Source organism: Ambystoma mexicanum, chromosome 5q (genome assembly GCF_040938575.1).
Source record: "Ambystoma mexicanum isolate Mex_15411 chromosome 5q, UKY_AmexF1_1, whole genome shotgun sequence".
Taxonomy (NCBI): Eukaryota; Metazoa; Chordata; class Amphibia; order Caudata; family Ambystomatidae; genus Ambystoma; species Ambystoma mexicanum.
The window spans coordinates 68950718-68970217 of record NC_090933.1 but is presented as its reverse complement, the minus strand read 5'-3'; the positions used below and the strand labels follow the sequence as shown (position 1 = coordinate 68970217).

The 19500-nt window shown below is 44.1% G+C and overlaps 1 protein-coding gene across 2 annotated transcripts in view; it reads left to right on the top strand.

Annotated features, from left to right (window-relative positions):
• Window positions 1–19500, top strand: part of LOC138497215 (uncharacterized) — a 1137079-nt gene that overhangs the window by 623184 nt on the left and 494395 nt on the right. For both annotated transcript variants that reach the window (XM_069620541.1, XM_069620540.1), the window contains exon 8: window positions 3652–3809. In XM_069620541.1, the coding sequence (XP_069476642.1) occupies window positions 3652–3809 (158 nt within the window). The remainder of the gene's footprint in view (window positions 1–3651; window positions 3810–19500) is intronic.

Here is a 19500-nt window from a genome sequence, read left to right as displayed (position 1 = left end):
ACATTTGTGTCATCTGCATATTAGTGGAAAATTAAGTTGTGTATGCTAAGGGCCTGTCCAATGGATTCAACATATAGGTTGAAGAGGAGTCGAGACAGATAGAGCCTTGAGGGAACCCCGTACTTGACCTGGGTGGGGTCAGATCAAAAAGGGACATGGAGACAGTGTCATATCAGTAAGGACGAGGTGAACCAGTTCAGGACATGTCTGAGAGTTTTATCCTGTGAAATAGGATGTTGAGTAGAATGGTGTGGTTGATGGTGTCGAAGGTTACAGAAAGGTTGGGGGGTATGAGTACCGCTGTGTGTCCATTTTCTGTGATGTTTTGCAGATCATCAAGGATGTAAAGTGTAGCAGTCTGAGTGCTGTGTATAGACTGAAAGCCAGATTCAAAGGGGTTTATTTAGTAGGTTGTTTGTGGTGATGTGCTGTTATTTATAACGTGTTTAATACCCAGAGGTTTCTAAGTGCAGAGCCTGGCATCGAACCTGTGGTGCTCCGTGTCGTCTTGCTTCCAAGTCGAGCATGTTGCCCCTGAGCTATCCTCCCGTGACTTTTGCAGTTGAATGGTGACGAACCGTTCCATGGTTCTGGTTTGGTATGTCAGGATAGGATGGGGTGGAACCTTTGGGGGAGTATGGGGTCGAGAGATGGTTTTTTGAGGAGGGGTGCGATTTGTTCAGTTTTGAGTGCTGAGGGGATAGACCAATGTGAGAGACAGGTGTTGATGATATTGAGCCAGTGGGGCGCGAGGGTGGTGATGCAATTGCATGCAACTTGACCTGGACATGCATCATCCAGGAAGTGAGCAGGTTATGTTTTGGTAGTTAGGGTAACAAGGGTATCCCCACCAACTATAGACCGATCACTACAGTACCATTTCTACTGAAAATCTTGGACAGACCAGCTTATCTGCAGATTTAAGAGCATCTTGAAATTAACAACTTCCTCGGTCTCAGGTAATCGGGCTTTAGACCCAAACATGGTACGGAAACGGCCTTGATTGACCTCAAGACACAAATTGAAGACCTAAAAGACAAAGGTAAACTTGCCCTCCTTTTATTATTAGACCTGTCAGCTGAATTCGACTTAGTAAATCACAAAGTCCAATGCAACGATCTAACTTCAGCGGCACACTTTTCTGACAAAGCCAATGCTTGTACTCAATCATTCCCAGACAACAGGTCTATGAGGATCTTTGCACCGTTAGCTTCGGCTGAACCATCCCCAGTCACCTATGGAGGCCCCCAAGGATTCTGCGTGTCTCCCACGTTATGTAACGTGTTCACAAAGCCCTTGTTCGATGATCTTGACTATTTGGGTGTCACCTACACGAATTATGCGAATGACACCCAAATACTCATCCCTATTACAGGGACTATTACGCAACAGACTCTAAAGCTATTAACAACATTTACCTCATACATGCCTGGATGGCTAGGCATGAACTTTGTCTAAATGATAAGTCAGAGTTATTCCTCCTAGGATCCCAAACAAAACTCACTAGACGGACAGTTCAATGCCTTCAATGTTGATGGTAACATCAAGGTTTCTAAGGATGTGAAAACATTAGGCATTTACATCGACTCCGCACTTACATTAACAAGAGAAATCAATGCGACAGCATCCTCGACGGCCTACACCTGCAAATTAATCACGTCTTGCAGACCGTTCTTAACCACCACAAATTGCATCTCTATAGCCAGAGCACTAGTCCTATCTAAACCTGACTATTGCAACGCTCGTTACTTGGGTACCAACCAAAGGAACATAAAAAAGATGCAATTAATACAAAATAACGCTTTCAGATCAGCACTGAACATCCCCAGATCCCATATCCGCATCCAGACATAACCTGAACTGGCTTTCCGTCAATTATAGAATTGCATTCAAAACCTTGTCACTCAGACATAAATGTCTTGCGAACCTAGCACCGAGATACCCGACTAATAATTTCTCACGCCACATCTCAGTTTGCCCCACCATATCTTCTCAATCACACTGCCTTAAAATCCCCAAGTTCAATTACAAAGGGCAGGAGGCAACAGCTTCCCTGTGCTAGTAGCTCAATTGTGGAATATCTTACCTTTAACTTTAAGAACTGAACCTTACTACCTTACATTCAGGAAAAATGCGAAAACTTGGCTCTTCGAGCAAGAGACCTAGCAAATGTTTGTCCACTCGCTACCTTCCTACTCTACTACACTTCAATGAACCTGTTGCATCCACTATCGCATATGTAACTAGGTATAATATGTATATTTCTTTTCTATGTAACTTTGTAACAAATGTATATGCAAGATATGTGCCTAGAGGCCTCAGGACTCGGTGCGCTTTATAAATAATGAAACTAAACTAAACTGCGTCAATGGGTTGGAATGTGGCCCATCTGTTGTAATCTTTAGTTTTCAGAGGGTGGGAGTGGGGGAGCAGAGGGGAGGACTTGCCTGGTGTTGTGCATTTTGATGTAGTCCATGTGGGAATTCCATACTGCAGTTGATGGGGGTGTGGAAGGTGTGAATGGTGATTTGGAGAGGGATTTGACAATTTTGAATGTATCGATGAGAAGATAACAATGGTCAATTTTGAAAATGTAAGAACTGACATGAAATTAGTTGTGCCCTTTGAAATTTGGTAAATATGTATGTAAATAAACTGCTATCCCCTAAAGCAGGGGTCTGCAACCTTTAACTCTCCAGATGTCCTTTATTTTCAGAAGACACAATTAACTGTCATTTTCTCATTAAACGTGTAACTCGCTTATTATTACTAGAATTACCCCATTGCCAGTAGTAAACTATCCATATTAATTAGTTACTTTTTAGTAAAGTGTTGTTACACTTTTGTTGTATATGAAATAAGCATTCATTAATGTAACACACATACACCATATTATAATGGGGCACACACTACCCTTCAGTTTCATGTTTAACTGTTTAGGTTGGTGTTTACAGTCTTAACAATATATTAGTTAATTACCTGATGTGAGTTAAACATGTGAGGACATATGTTTGTAAAAAAAACAATTTTGAAACCACATAATTTTGGGTGGGGGGTTGGGGGTAAGGGCGGTTGATTGCAGAGAATTGATGCACAGAACTGACCAAAGAGCACATGTGATAAAAATGCCTTGGCCCTCATTACGACTCCGGCGTTAACCAATGGCGCTAATAGCGCCATGGTTAACGCCGGTACCTTACTGATTCCGCCAATGGTAAATGGGGAATTACCACCCCATTCCAAGGTTGGCGGGGCGTAATTGCCCATTTACCATTGGCCCTTCCCCAGTCCCATTTTTGCCCCATAGGGCTCAATGGGACTGGGGAAGGCGGTAATTACACTACCGCAAATTGCGGTACCGTAATTACCTCGAAAGTCCCTTTGCGGGTCCCTACTTTAACGACTGGTCCAGACCAGCCGTTAAGGTAGGGAGCCGCAAAAGGACCTCGTAATCAGGCGTTAAGGGTTTAACCGCCGGCACCTTTTACGGCGCCGTTAACCCCTTAACGCCAGGGTCGTAATGATGGCCCTTGTCTGTTGTGATCTTTGCCACGTGCAACATTTGGAAAGATTTTGCACAATTCCATTTCAGAAACAGCTGCTTCAGGAAATAAAAGTGGTTTAAGTCATTTGTGTTTTCTCTGTTTGCAGGTATAACAATAATTGGCCATGATTCAGAAGTACGAGAGCGTATTTCTCCGTGTGAAGACGCCGGCTGCTATTCTAGAAACATCACATATAAAGATGCATCGCTGGGCCAACTCCGAGCTCTGACTGCTGTTTCGGAAACCTGTGAACAGTTTGTGAAGGTACACCTCAGTCTGTTTCACTGGTGTGAACATTTAGCTAATTGACATAAATGTTTTGGCTAGTAAGACTACATGTACAGAAGATTGTTCTATCCTGCACAAAGTAAAGAATTATGCAATCACATTAGGTCACTTTTCATGGTTTGCAGACCAATTAGAAAACAAACGGATTCCTTGGTAGTAGGCTTAACTAAATTGAGAGAGTTGGGACGCAATGTTACCAGTTAGCATTGGATCATCAATGAGATGTACCCTTTTAAAGGATCATTTACAGCCCAACTTGCATCACCTGCAGGCTAACAAGGTGTGTGTAAAGAAAACAATGCCTACCTTTTTTTTTAATTGGCCAACCTTTTTATTATTATTAGACGTTATATGGCTAATACAAGTTAGTCTTAAACGCTATTAAACAGCGATTTGTATACATACATGATAGCCAATACAATTATTATGACATTCATGAGATTTTGAATCACAATTCAGGCAAAGTAATAAAATCCAACCTTGATAAGTGAAGGGATAGAGTGACCGCTAAGAGAAAAAACAGTGAACATTGGAAAATAATGTTTCAGCTATGGTTGGGAGCCATTTCTACTTACTGTTAATGGGGAAAGCAGCCTCTTTACATCACTGAAAATAGGAAGAAAGCCAGAATACTTGATTATGCACATAGGATGAACTGTTCATCCACGAGCAAGACCGGGACTGTGTACCATTTACTTGGGAAATCATAAATGGCTGCGCTCTCTCTGTATCAGCCTGAGGTTGCAAGTACAGTTCTGCACGGCTGTGGGGGAGAATGATTTTCAAGAGCCACTACTTTATTACCCCATGCACAGAATGAAGTCAAAGACGGTGTGACCAACCTGCCGGCCTATCACACTTTGAGGTCCCACTTCTCTGTGTTAACGCTGTTGGATCTGATTACGCTACATCTTGTTTCACGTCTTGAACAGCATGTGCACATTTGGCATACACCACAGCATGCACACATTTGGCATACACCACAGCATGTGCACATTTGGCATACACCACAGCATGTGCACATTTGGCATACACCACAGCATGTGCACATTTGGCATACACCACAGCACGCACACATTAAGAGCAACTGAACGAGTGGTGATCACTCTGCAGCACATTCCAACTGTGAAATAGCGGCAAGGTTAGCACCCAAAGAGAGGTGAATACGATGCCAAGGACACTGCCATTTCTACATTGCTGTTTTTCAAATGAGTGCAACTTGATTATGGCATATCACAGAAGTATATCTAAAAGAGGCGCCGAGCTGTAGAACCTCCTCTTACCTATAATCCCTGCCTTTCTCTGAGTCTCTTCTGTCCATATCCGCCAAAATGTACCCTTAATATTCTATCTTTCTAATTGTATCCATAGTTTTGTCTCTCAGTACTCTATCCCTATATCATTCAGTACTCTGTACGCACACCTGGATGCCAAAGGACTAGCTGGACTCAGTTAAGGGTAAACTTATATCTACATATCAATTATCAATCAACGCTGCATGCATGTGCGCACGCCTTTCTGTAGCACATGCAGGTGCATAAATCAATAGGCAAGGAGTCCGAACTATCGACTGCGCCTTGTTGATGTTCACTTCAGGTCAGAATTAGTTGAAGTACATGGTGGTGGGGTAGATAGCCCCTCTGTTTCTCGCACTGCACCTTCCGTAATCCCACCTTACTTTTCAACAATATTGTAAACGACCCACAAGATATATTAAGCTGCCCACGCTGTATATTATATTTATATATATTTCAGGCTTGTGGACCTGCTTAGATCATATGCTATGCATAGGCCGACATCTAGTGGTAGCCGCAGAGTATTACATTGTTTGTTTTCGAATCTCAAAAAGGGACGTCGACAGAGCGTGCCAGTGATACTATCCCTAGTGTGACGTCCCCTCTACCCATGGTCCTTCACGCGTCAAGGTCCCTCCGATTGTTTTTTTCCAGCATCATAGTCGGACCCAAGTTGCAGAGTTCCTTCTTCTGGCTTACAGCATTAATTATGCAAAGTTTAAAATGAGACATTCTTTCCTTTTGGAAGGTCGTACACAGATCCCTAGTCGACGACGACAACTTCAACCGTCTAGATGAATTTTTACTGCAGCCTACCTAGGGCACTTCAGGCCTCGGCCCTTCACAGTAGGCAGAGTGGGCCGGGGGGGTCATCATTTCTTCTTTTAGAGAATGCCTATTTCACTATTATTCCCTTTCCATCACCGAGCTGCCATCTCTCTAGATGGTGGAGAATACACCATTTACATTTTGCCCTTCCTGTAACAGGACGTTAACCCCTGCCTTCCCTGGGATCATCCCGAAAAGCAGTGCAAGTTCTGCAAACTTTTACGGCCTAAAACACTAAAGGACCAGAAGACTAAGCGCTGTGCCCATCACGCCATGCAGGCCGAGGCCGCCATGGACGTGGAGGAAGCTTCCAGCGATGGCAGTGTCGGCGTCCTAAGTGACCCAGAGGGCGATCAGGACCTGGTGGTTTCCCGCGTGTGAACCCCCGACTCCAACAGGCAGGCAGTTGTGCTACGGAGAAGACTCCCAGCGGCTCAACCACCCACACTAAACAACGCTCCGCATGGCCCACAGTCGACCGCGTCGTTGGCTGATAAGCCACACGTGCTGTCGAAGGGAATATCTAAAACATCCCTGTCCTCTGGCCCATCACGATCACATTCGCCCCCCAAAACAGATGCCCAAGTCGGTTTCCGACACCGCAAGCAAATCAGACAAGTCCTCGTGTACCGCTGACCGGGAGTCGAAAGTCACGTCAACGGCGCTTTCTAATATTTCCAAAATGAGAGAACTCATTAAAAAAGTACATCCCAGACACACTCCTCAAATCCAAGACGTCGAGGCACTCAATCTTTGATGCCCCTATCCTCAAAAACACCTGTTTTAAAGGATAAAGAGCGCTCTGTCCCTACTGACCCTCTCAGGGGCAATGCACCACAAACAACCCTCTACATCAGAGGTTTTTCTCACCCCTGTTCCCACAGTTTTTCCAAGCTCCACACAATGGACTCCTGAACAATTTGATAGAGTAATGAGGAGAATGTTTAGCTTTGTTAATTCTTTTTGAATCAACACCCTGATCAACTGTCCAGCCTCCAAGGGCCCTCTCAAGGCTAAGCAGCTAAAAAGTTGCCCGACGCCAAAAGACCCAGCCTAGACACTGCCCAGCCTAGTACCTCAGTAAACACCCCTCAGGACCTATACTACATCAACACTTCAGGCATGGAGGACCCTAGTTCAATAGCAGACCAAGGGGACCATGGGTATTTAGGACACAGACCAATATTAGGGGGACAATGATGATGATGTATACATCATACAGTCCTCGGACCGTCATGACCAATCCGCAGCTGATTACCCTGTAGACAATCAGCTGCAGTATAGTGAGCTCCTCTTAAAAGCTGCAGACCATTTTAAAATCGATACCCAGGAGGGTCAAGTCGACAAGGACTTTATAGAGGACATCCTTGGGGATAAAAGGTCTGCAGCACAGTTCATACCACTCCTGCAGTCGATCCAAAGGCGCATTCAGACTTCTTTACTTACCTCCAACCTTATAAGGGCAGTTAACCTAGTATTGAAAAGATGTTCAGACCAGCCCCATCAGACCCTTTATAAATCTGGGGGTCATTTAGATCCTGATTCTCTTGTCGTGACTACTACAAGAAAAAGAGCAGGCTCACAATTAGCCTCTGCCGAAGCCCCTCCTCACAAGGAGAGTAAGAAAATATAAGGTGATTGTTTTCCTTAAAAGGATATTTGACAGGCAAGGTGTACCCGCGAGTATGGTCACTGAAAATGTGGTGCAATTTGTGTCCCTTCAAATGCAGGATTTCCTGAGAAATAATGGTATCAGGAATCATAGGTCAGCTTTATATAATCCGTGCGGCAATGGGTTGGTGGAAAAAATTAATGTTTTTGTGAAGGGCTATTCAGTTGGCCATTGCCAACGTTTTGCGTTGGTAGGAGGTGGTTTCAGAGGCTTTGACAGCATATAGGCAGACACCCTCGATGTTTACGGGCAAATCACTGTTTGAGCTCATGAGAGGTAGGAAGGCTGGGTCAAGATTTAGGACGGCTGTGCTTGGTGGGGGTGTGATCACAGAGGTGAACCGGTCTGAGGTGTTGCAAAGGGTGCGTGCACAACAGGATCGCCTGAGAACACAGCAGAGTCTGAAAAAAACAATTAATGTCGAGGTGGGTGATCGTGTTTGCGTAAAAAAAAACCTAGGTTTGTCCCAAAGGGGAGGAGTGCATTCATGTCCCTGCATGTCGTGGTGAGGGTGAGGACAGGATATGTGGTTCTGGATGATGAGACAAGCTGGAGTAAGAGAAGGGTTGTTGTGTTGAGGGGTACTACTGTGGCACCATCAGTTCAGGGTGGTTCCGTTTTGGAATCTCATTTACGTGTTATTCTGTGGAACAGCATGTGGGTGGGACTACAGGGGAGTTGGAAGTGGGATGTACCGATGTGCCTGCTGGTGACAGTCGTGAGGATGGATTGGTGTGGCGTCCGAGGAGTGTGTTCTTTGTGCATGCAGTGGTGGTGATCGGCGGCATCCATTGAGGGTGCGGGTACCTCCTGTCAGAATTAAGTATTATGTTTGGGAGGGTGGTAGTGAGTAGTGCGTGCGAGTTTATTGTTATAGCGGGCGTGTGAGTTTGTGTTCTTATTCAGAGGTGCTTCCTGCCACCAGGAAGTATGCTTTTTAATCCATTCAGCATCTTACATATGTATGTGTTACTTTAGATATGTTGTGTCAATTTCTTCTGTTCTCACCGATGTGTGTTATCTCAGTTAACAGTTGTTACGATTTCTTCTGCTTGCTTTTGGTTAATTTGGTATGTTGCTAAGGGTGGAAGATGTGTCGTAATGCACTCTGGAATGCTGGCTCGTGTTGGTATGCGGTCAGCATTCCAGATGTTATTGATGGTTGGAAGTGGGCTGAGTGGTAGTGTGGCCACGGAGTCTGTCCGGAGAATAAAGGACTTACCTTACATTACCCAGCCTCTGTCCTTACTTCACTGCTGTTTACTTACTTTCATTCCTTCCTCACACAGAGGTACTCTTCTTCCCTGCCAAATGCTCTCTCATCCCTTCCTCTGCCTATCCAGTTCCCATCTGACACACTCCCCTACACTTCCTCAGCGTCATATAAGACCCTTCTACACCTTCTCTATTTTCAACCTCAAAACTGCAACAGCAGCTTGCCTCAAGTTCATATATATAAGGAAAATCAGGCACCTTCTTCCTTTCGACACCGCCAAGAATCTCTTAACCACTCTTGTCTACTTTAAACCGGACTACTCTGCCAGCATCCTCTTTGGTCTCCCCAAATATGCTTTCTGTCCTCTTGACAAGATCATTAACTTCGCTACCCGGACTCTCTTTGAACTCCCTTGCCTCACACCTACTTCCTCGTACCGTCACCAGGCTGGATGACTGACGGTGCCAAACAGCGCCAGATTTATATTTCTTCTCCTGGTTCCCAAATCTGTCCATGGTAAGGCACCACTGTATCTATCCTCTATCCAACTTCACAAGCCTTCTCATAATCTCTGCTCTGCCTCCTCAACTACCCTTGTGGCTTCCCGCTCTCCCTGTGCTTCCTCTCAGTTGGACTCTTTCTCTCTTTTTGCTCCACTGGTATGGAATTCTCTTCCCACCGACATCCGAGAAACAGTCCACGCGGATTTGTTCAGAAACAAACTAAAAGCCTACCACCTCATCTGCCTACTAGCTAACATTTCTCTCACCTCTAACCTCCCTTACTTCCTCTGCCTCCACTCTAGCACCTCACCCATCACTAAAAGCCTACCTCCTCACCTCTGAGTTACCCTCTTAAACCTAATTTTCATCTGCCTTCTAGCTAAAAAGATTTCCTCCGCCTCTAACATACTACTGTCTCTCCTTTTCTCTGCCTCCACTCTAACACTTCTCCCATCATAGTCACATACAGAGCACAGTTGGCCGTACCGCCTACCTGCACTTCAAAATGTCCTATGTTGGTTTTCCTTAATATATGTATGTCCATTTATGGCTTGTCCCCAGTGACTGTTCCATTTACTCCCCTCCAGAACCTGGTCACAATGGCCCTCAAACTCACCCCATTGTAAGAACCTCACTGCTTCCTGTCAAACCTGATTTATCTATTGTACATTATGTTGTGATCAAAAGAGCATGGTTCTTCCTTGTACATAAATAAATACATTTCTGCTCCTATAATACAAAATCTCTTGAAATTATAATCTTAATTAATTCACTGCATTAGCATACATATCTTACAACTATTTAATCAACTAAGCAAAAATTGAAGAACCTTCATTATTAAGGCATTGGACAATTTGCATGCTTTGTTTACACTAGCAAAGGCTGCGCATTATTCGCCATGTTAATGACGGCATTGCGTCCTCATGCTATGCGATGACGACATCCTCATGCCCCAAATAATATAACAGGTGACATTTTGTATCCTAATTCTGGCTTTCATGTGAGCTCGAATTAAGTGCTAGATAATAGAAGATTTTAAATGTTTTTCTCCCTTCTTTCCTTATTCACGCAGAACTCATTGTATTTAATTGATTAGCTGAGCACTATAATACAAATCTAATACAGAGAAAGGTGTTAGAACTGATATAATATTGTTTTGTCCTCATTGTAAATGTTGGCCTATGCCCAGTCGCTTTGCGAGGAAATCCGTATTGCAAGGTCGTGACCTTAAGTGAATCAAGCCTCCATTTTAGGTTAAAGCCGCCATTTTAGTTTATCGTACAAAGTCACCCTGTGGCCTAAAATGGCCGTCTTGTGTTCACTTGTTCTTGCTTTAACCTCTTCAACCTCTGTAGGAGAGTTAATGTCCAAGCTGCCTTCAGGCTACATGTTAGGGTCATGTAGACCTTGTCCTTTGTTGACCTCAGGATCAGGGGATTACTTGAATCGGCGATGTTAACCTAGAAGTATACAAGAACAATAACGCTATCTAAACACGATATGTGAAACATTTGCATGATCTGTATTAAAGCAATGTGTAAAGAGTATAAAGTTAAACCTAGAGAATAATAGTGTTTGTTAGCAAATGTATTAAAAAGTAAACCGCATGCACGAGATATGTAAATTAGGTATGAACCTGGCACGACCCTAGCCCAGTACATGATTAACTTGTAAGAGGCTGGACATCGTTATAACGAAACTGGATACATACGTGTCATGATGCCTACCTCCAAGGAGCCAGGTCCGACCCAGCAACCCCAGAGGCAGGCATCATTCCCCCCAGGGAAGTGCCAGCGGGCCCAAGCTGGGGCCCTTTGGACACAGTCCTGGCGCCTTAGGTGCCAGGCTCATGTTGGACCCCTGTCCTGGCGCCTTAGGCGCCAGGCTCATAAAGCTAGACATGTGTTCAAGTGTTTTAATGTGCACTTACCTGATGCAGACCATGCTGCTACATCCAGGCCCTCTTGCGGCCTGAATGCAACTACTTTACCTGTGGGACTACTTTCCACCTGGATGTGGTCGGGGAAGGATACATACCTGATCGGTGGAAGGATACATACCTGGAACTTCTTCCAAAGCTATTTAAACCACGCCCGATTAGCAACTCACGCTTCGCGTTGTTCTGCTCCTCGCAGCTGGACGCTCACCGTGTCAGCTCCTCATCTGGACTTCAGCCACGCCTGTCAGCATCCTGGGTCGCCTGCAAAGGGAGATAAGAGAGAATTGGTGAGAAAGAAGACCTTACCTGCTAAAGCTGCATCACGGAGACATCACACCGACGATCCTGAAAGGGAAGACATCATTTTAAAAGCATTTCGCTTCGATCGCTGCAGCGCTGCGTTTCACTCACCGTTCCTGGGCGCCTCCATCTTCAGCAGCGATCATCCGGATCCGCACCCACTTCCCAGAGCCTAGAGAGAAAAAGACAAGAAAACAAGGTGAGAGAAGGAAAGGAATAGGAAAAGCTCAGTTTCCTTCTAAGACTTACCTGTTGGGTTATTCCCATTTCATTTCGGGTCCTGCCGCTTCCTGGCATTCCGGACCCCGGCCCCTATGGGGAAAAAAGACAAAGACATTGAATGAGCGAATGCAAAGACATTACCCGAACGCTCATCCAGAACTTACCTGTCATTTACTGGAACTGCACGTTTCACTTCGGGTCGGCGCCATATCTCCGGCATTCCGAACCCCGGCCCCTAAGGGGAAAAAGACATAAGCATTAGCGCTTGCTGCAATAAGACAATGAACATTATTATTAAGCTTGAACTTTTGAACTTGCAGCACCTCACCTGAATAGTCAAGCTTATTTTGAACTCCCATCAAACCTCAATCCAGTGAAGTAACTGGGTTTCAACGCGCCCCTGCATCAGAAGCAGGATGGAGAACTCATCCTTCCAGACCCTAAGGTGAGACTTCACGGGGAATCGTGGAAGGGTATCGTGGAGGGTTGGAAGGGAGTGGGAGGCTTGAGCATTATTCCGTCAGTAGGTAATACTCCCTTTTCACGCACAGGGGAATATTCCTGCGAGCCAGAAAAGCCAGAGTAGAGGGGCCCTTCCTGTCCATCTTCAGAGTCCTGCGCTTCACCATTGAAGAAGCATCAGCACTCGAAGCCAGACCTGTGCCTCCGTGGGAATCAGGTGAGCGTGACAATACGCTGATGTCCAGCTAGCAAATCCTGTTCACTGCTCACATTGAACCCTGCTGGTGGTCTCTGTGATGTATTGACTGCCAAATAGCTATTTGTGTACTTTGTTTTGTAAACTGTACAGAATTGCAATAAAGATTCCGGGAATCTTTACAAGCCCGTGTCGGTGTATTTCTCTTTGCATGGTGTAAAAGCCTTAATATTGTATTTTCTGATTCCACGGATGGCGCCCGAATAGGGACCCTCAAGATCGACTTCGTGTCGTTGAAGGTTGGCTCGGCTATCGGACCGGGATCGGGCGGTGCCAACAGAAATGGCCCCTCTGGATGAGAAGTGAATTCCTTGACAGAACAGCACGATCCGATCCCTGAACGGTGAGCTGTAGCCCGAGACGACGTCTTGACGAGGGTCCATATATCGAGGTGGGTAAATTTGCCGAAATCACCAGACACGTGGGTCCTTAGCATTGTCCTTAATAACCCGATCGGCCTCCCAGTCCTTTGGTCAGGTGAATCGTGACCCGATTCTTAATTTAACCCTGACAATTTGAATTTGCCGCATTGTACTCGCAAGCACAATTATTTGACCAGGTAACACCAGAACTTTGATATGCCTGGGAAATTGTATGCCTGCTTTAGGGCATTATTCCGCAGCGACAGACAATCTTTGGAAGATAGCCGCCCCGCACCACAGGAGGGGTCACCGGCATGTACTATGTACTGTAAGAAAGGCTTTGGTAGTATAGCATTTAATGACATTTGGCACAGACAGACCAGACATAACTCTAATCTTCGGTGGCCAACCAATGGTAGCTTTGAAATCCCTCATATAGAATATTTAGAGTTTGTATTGGTAAAGAAAAAGGCTAGACCTGCAGCATTTGACTCATTACACAGTTGGAAAACAGAAGCTTTGCAGCAACAAAAGAGTAGAGAGAAACATATGCGTCGACCTATGACAAGTGTCGAAAAGGCACGGTTATATGATCAAAATAAACAATTGGAGTCAGTTAGGAACACGGACAGAGCGTTTCAATTAGGCATTCAAAAAATGTACCCTTCAAAAGATTTTCATACGTCAGATGAATTGATTAATAAACCTTTGCATGAACAAAGGCCTGATGCCTCCGCGCCACCCCCGTACGTCCCTCCTCCTGGCGCTTTGCCCCTTCCCGTTGTTATTCCTCCTCCTATAGTTCCTCCGGTCCTCCCTGTTGTTTTTCCTGTTGTTCTTCCAGCCGTCGCTCCTTTGCCTGCCCCCTTGCCTCCAACTGTTGATATTCAGAATGTGCCTACTCTTCCTCTTCCAAGTGATTCTGCATCGCTTGTAGTAGACCAAGGAGCGGGATCAAGGGTTGTGACTCGTAATACTGTGTCCCCAGATAAAAAGAATGAATTGATTGCTTGGGCTAAACATTGCATGGAGAATGGTGAACAAGCTGATGTTTTTTCCACACTCGAAAATTTAAAAGGTATTCCCGAGAAAAATGTCTTTATTGAAGGATTAGGGATTCATTTGAGTATAATGTGGAATAGATTAAACGATGTAGATCTCCCACAAGGGTTACGTGATTTGAACACCTTAGCGTTGTCCAGAGATACTGCGGAGAAAGTATATGAGCATGTCGAGAAGATTTTTGTGTATAGGAAGGAGTTGGAAGGGTTACAGAATGAGGAAGCAGATGGTGATAGTTTAGGTATTATGTTCTTATAGAAACGGTTTTCTCCTCGCCGTGAATTAAAAGGTGAGGAAGCACGAATTTGTACAAAGGATGCGATAAGATGGATTTCGGATATGTCGATAACTCCAGATGAAGTATATGACACATATAGTCAGTATACGTTAGAAATGCAAAAGAAAGTGATACAGGTTATGGTAGAATACCTGCAGAATGAGTGTGTAAAAAGAAAGATTTGTTGTCCCGCAGAATTGTTGAGTGTTTATAAAAGAGCCTTTTCGATTGATACTTCTTCGACTGCCTTAGCGCTTGATTTGGCTCTGTTGCTTAGTAAGCGTTCGGAGCTACCTACTTCTCAGTTGCCTATGAGAGAGTTCCCTCCGACATTTGACACAAAAGTTGAGCCTGCGGCCGATGCTGCACGAGGAATACTCGCGGTGGACATTCCTGCACATTACGTATCTCAGTTTGTTCATGTCCCGTTTTCAAGACAGGAAGTGAACACCATAAAGCCATCTATTCCCGATGTAAGAAAGAATCCGACCGGGTTCTATAAAGAAATAGAGTCGGTCTTACAATCATCGGTATTCACCTTAAGTGATATTGATTTATTATTTCCCGTACTCCTGCCAGTTGATTTGTGGAAACAGATCAGGACTGTAGATGATGTACCTGAATTAGGAGATACATGGGATAACATGGTTTGGCTCGACAGAGAAAGACCAGCTGGCGAGCGACCGCCTCAAGTGATATTAACTTTACCTGATAGGATTATTGTAAAATTAAAAACTATAGTTCCTGAAAAAAGAATCTTTTGGGACAAGCTTACGGCCTGTGTCCAAGGAAAGTCTGAGTGTGCTACTGATTTCTTCAATCGGTTTGAGCAGGTATTTTCAGATTTCAGTGGACAAGACTTAGGCACAGAGTCAGGGAAAAGGCTGTTTGTCAACAAATTTGTACGTGGATTGCTGCCTGACATCCAGTTACATATTATGTCTTCCGAAAGCGCTTGGCAGGCAAAGTCTCAATCAGAAGTACTGCACATGGGTCAGTACTATGAAAATCGTGTGAATAATGAAAAGGAAAAACTTGAGAAAAAAAAGGGTGACCTGAAAACAAAAGTCCTATTACAACAGATTGTTAGAAACCCTAGAGGGGGTAATCAATTTAGAGGTCAGTACGTTCCACAGGGAAGTACACCCCTGGCTCCGGTAACCATTAACCAGTGTGCCTATTGTCGACAGGAAGGCCACTGGTGCGCACAATGTCTGACCTTGCAGCAAAGGTCATTTGGGAACATGGGTAGACGATCCAGAGGTCGCCCAGGTGCAGGGGGCCCTGGCAGAGGTCAGTTTGCACCAGAATCACAGCAACCTCTTTCACAGGTTAAGCAAGTTTCGAATGTGGATAATAGAAACATTTTTGATCACCCTTCTGCCGCATACCTCTCTGAAGAGCTTCCTTTTGACGATATTCTGTGTCGCTAGGATTGCCCGAAGCAGGATTTGGAACCAACGCCTATTCCCGTTCATCAGAAAGGCCCCTACGTTGAGATGGCGGTGGGAAATAGGAAGCATCTATTTTTAGTAGATACGGGAGCACAGAAATGTTCCATTGACCATTCGCGGGTTCCAAATATTCCCCTGTCAGGGCAGTCCAACGTTTCCGTAGGGTTTTCAGGCACACCTGTAGTTTGTCCGGTTTCTTTGCCGGTACCGATAACACTGGGTCCCTTCACGGAGCAGTGTCCATTTCTACTTACCACAAACTGTGGGGAGAATTTGCTGGGGTTTGTTGGGTATTTTGTATAGATTTGCGGCCTAGCGGTATTTTCTTACCGTCAAAATGAAAATAATTCAGTAATAATCACTCTTTGCATTCAGATTAGATTTGGTATGTAGTACTACAGTATACATACATTATTTCAGCACACAGATACATTTAGTGGTATACATTATGTTGGTATGCGTTATTGGTGGTATTTCTGGTGAGCATAATTCCTTTGTTTTATATGTGGCCCCAATATCCAGAACCCCTTATTTTTGCTTAGTTTGTTCGTGTGATCACTAGAGAGGCCTCAGGCTTACATTTCAGGAACACCACATTTTCAATTGGAGTGCCACCATGGGCTGTCCTCACTGACTTATCTACGGCAGCGAGCTAACATGTGGTATTCATCACCAACTTATCTACATCGGTGAACTATGTCCAGGGCCTCTCTTTCTGCTGACTCATGTACCTCCAGCAGCAGGCTATTTCATTATTTTATTATTATGTTCTGTTCAGAAAACACACACTTATTTACTGAATGGAATCATGCACACAGCTACCGTCAAGTCTTATTTTTAGCTACCTTAAAAATGACAATTGCACTGTCTAAACCTCTCCCCATATTATCAGAATTGTAAGGTAGATGCACAAATAAAAGAGAAAAATAAAACACACTATCCGTCTGCTTTCAGATATTTTTGTGTATTATAAAAAATTGCATTTCAACACGATCTTACTCTTTTTACAGAAATAAATGGAAATTGCACAGTAACAACTTTATCTGTAACAAAATGAGAAGAGAGCGGCGAGAACATATTCAATTTGCAACATTAAACATGTTGATAAAACACTGCAGTTCCCTTTTCCACGCTGACTGAATAGTTTTGCACACATACACACTGCCCCCACACTCTGTAATATAATTACCAAGCCTGTCCAGCATGTGAAATTCTTCGGCTGGTCGCCTTCTGGAAGTGGTTCAATGAATTCTTCTTAAATCACCCCAGCAAGGAGGACGAGCATCTGCCGTCACTCAAACCGGGGCTTATTGACTGGAATTCCCAGTCTCTGCAGCAGTGCACTGGGATCTGCTTTTTCAATCAGGAAACTCCCCAGCCACCAGCCAGGTCTTTCTCCCAGCTGTGTAAAATGTCTTCTCTCTCTCTTCATCCCCGAGGTTCATTAGAAAAGCTCTGTTACAGCCTACCAAATGAGTTCAACCAATGAAATTCAATCATGTCCTACCCTCCTTCTCTTGAACAATGGCTTGGCTTATACAGTTGCATCTGTAACCAAACTGATTTCCTGCTTATTCGAGTCTTTGCTTCCTGCAAATACTGTGGACAGAGCACAGATAGAAGCAAAAAAAAAAAAATCTGGATGCGCGTTTAAAATGACTTTTAGAGCCTGTCATTTTCCATCTCATTTTGCACTGGAGAACACATTATATTATTAATTGTTAGTATTGTTAATGAGGTTAGTTCATTAATCCTCAAATGGGTCTCCTGCAACAGAGGAATTTCAGGTGGAAAAAAAAATATGCTTTTAACAGTGAAAAAAAAATTATTTGCATTTTAGATGTAGAAATCATTTTTGAGTGAATAGCCTGTTTTCATTTACGTGTCCATGTCACACTGGCAACACATGCCTTGCTGTACCGCATTATAGCAATGCACCAACCCATGCAGTGGTGCTGCATGTAAAATATTGCTAAATAATCTTACAGGTTAAATTTGTTGAAGGAATTGCATGCAGTAATACATTGTTCTCCGGACGGAGTTCGGTTAACAATTTCGCCTCAGCAATCACTCGCCTCTCAGTTTTTGACTCAACCTTTACCGCCAGAATTAAGTAATATTCCAGAATGCTTATGGGCAATTGATGATAATGATGTGGGCATTCTTCAAATTGAACCTGCTAGAATTATTCTCAAACATGGAGTTAAATTGCCTCGCATCCCACAATATTAGATCTCAGTTGAAGGCGAACAGGCTTTGAAATGTATAGTCTCTGATTTTGTACATCGTGGAGTAATTGAGGAAATTACGGGTAGCTTGTGTAACAGCCCGATTTTGCCAGTATACAAAAAAGGTGATAATGCGATTCCCTTTTGGTTTATAATTGATTTACGTGCTATTAACAAAATTGTGGCTCCTCAATTCCCTATTGTACCTGATGTTACAACAATAATAACCATGATTCCGGCTTCTGCCACTTACTTTAGCGTTGTTGACCTCAAAAATGCGTTTTTCAGTATTCCCATACACAAGGATAGTAGGTATTTGTTCACGTTTACCCTAGGTGGACGCTCGTTCACATTCACTCGTGCACCACAAGGGTACACTGAGAGTCCAAGTATTTATAGTAGGGCATTAAAAGAGCAGCTCGATACTCTTGAGTTGCCTAGTACTTGCACGTTACTGCAGTATGTAGATGATCTCCTCTTGGCTGCTGATTCTGAGAGTGCCTGCAAAGAAGGTACCATGTTGTTGCTTTGTCATCTAGCAAAACATGGCTACAAAGCTTCACCCAAAAAATTCCAATATTGTTGTTAGGAGGTCGCCTATTTAGGCTATCTCCTGTCAAAGGAGGGAAGACGGTTGACACCTGAACGAATAAAAACGATTTCTGGCATGTCTGTCCCAAATACGCAGAAGGAAGTTAGAGCCCTGATAGGTATGGCTTCTTACTTTAGATTGTGGATCCCCAACTTTTCGTTAACGATTAAACCAATGCTGGCTTTGACAAAGAAGGGCATTTCTTTGCCATTGCCATGGACTTTGGAACACCAGACAGTATTTGACTTGCTCAAAACCGCGCTGTGTTCGGCGCCAGTTTTAGGAACCCCAAATTATGAAAAGGCCTTTGTGTTGTATGTGCATGAACGTGATGGATGTGCTTTGGCTGTGTTAACGCAGGAACATGGAGGGAAGAATAGGCCGTGCGGCTATTTCCCATCCGCCTTTCATCCTGTTGCATGCGCTTTGCCGAGATGTTTGAGAGCTGTCGCTGCTGCTGCTTTGTCTGTAAAACAGAGTGAGGGAATGGTCCTGGGTCATGCGTTAACCCTAATGGTACCTCACTCTGTAGATATTTTATTCAATAGAACTCAAACGCAACACCTCACTTCCGCACGATTGACAAGATATGAATTGATCTTGTTTGCAACCCACATTCAAATTCAGAGGTGTTGTGTATTAAATCCGGCTGAACTGTTACCTGTCCCGCAAGATACTGTTGATGGTAACGAAACGTCACACGATTGCCTTTATGTGACAGAACAAGAGACTAAAGGTAGAATCGATCTGAAAGACACGCCTTTGAATAGCCACAAGGAGAGCTATTTTGTGATGGCTCTTGTTTTAAACTTCCGAATGGTACATCCACGGCTGCTTATGCCGTCACTACTTTAAGCACGATTGTGGAAACCAAAAGAATTATGCATAATTCCGCGCAGGCCGCAGAAATTATAGCGTTATCTCGAGCTTGTGAAATTTCTGAAGGGCTTACAGTAAATATATATACCGATAGTCAGTATGCTTTTAGGGTGGTTCACA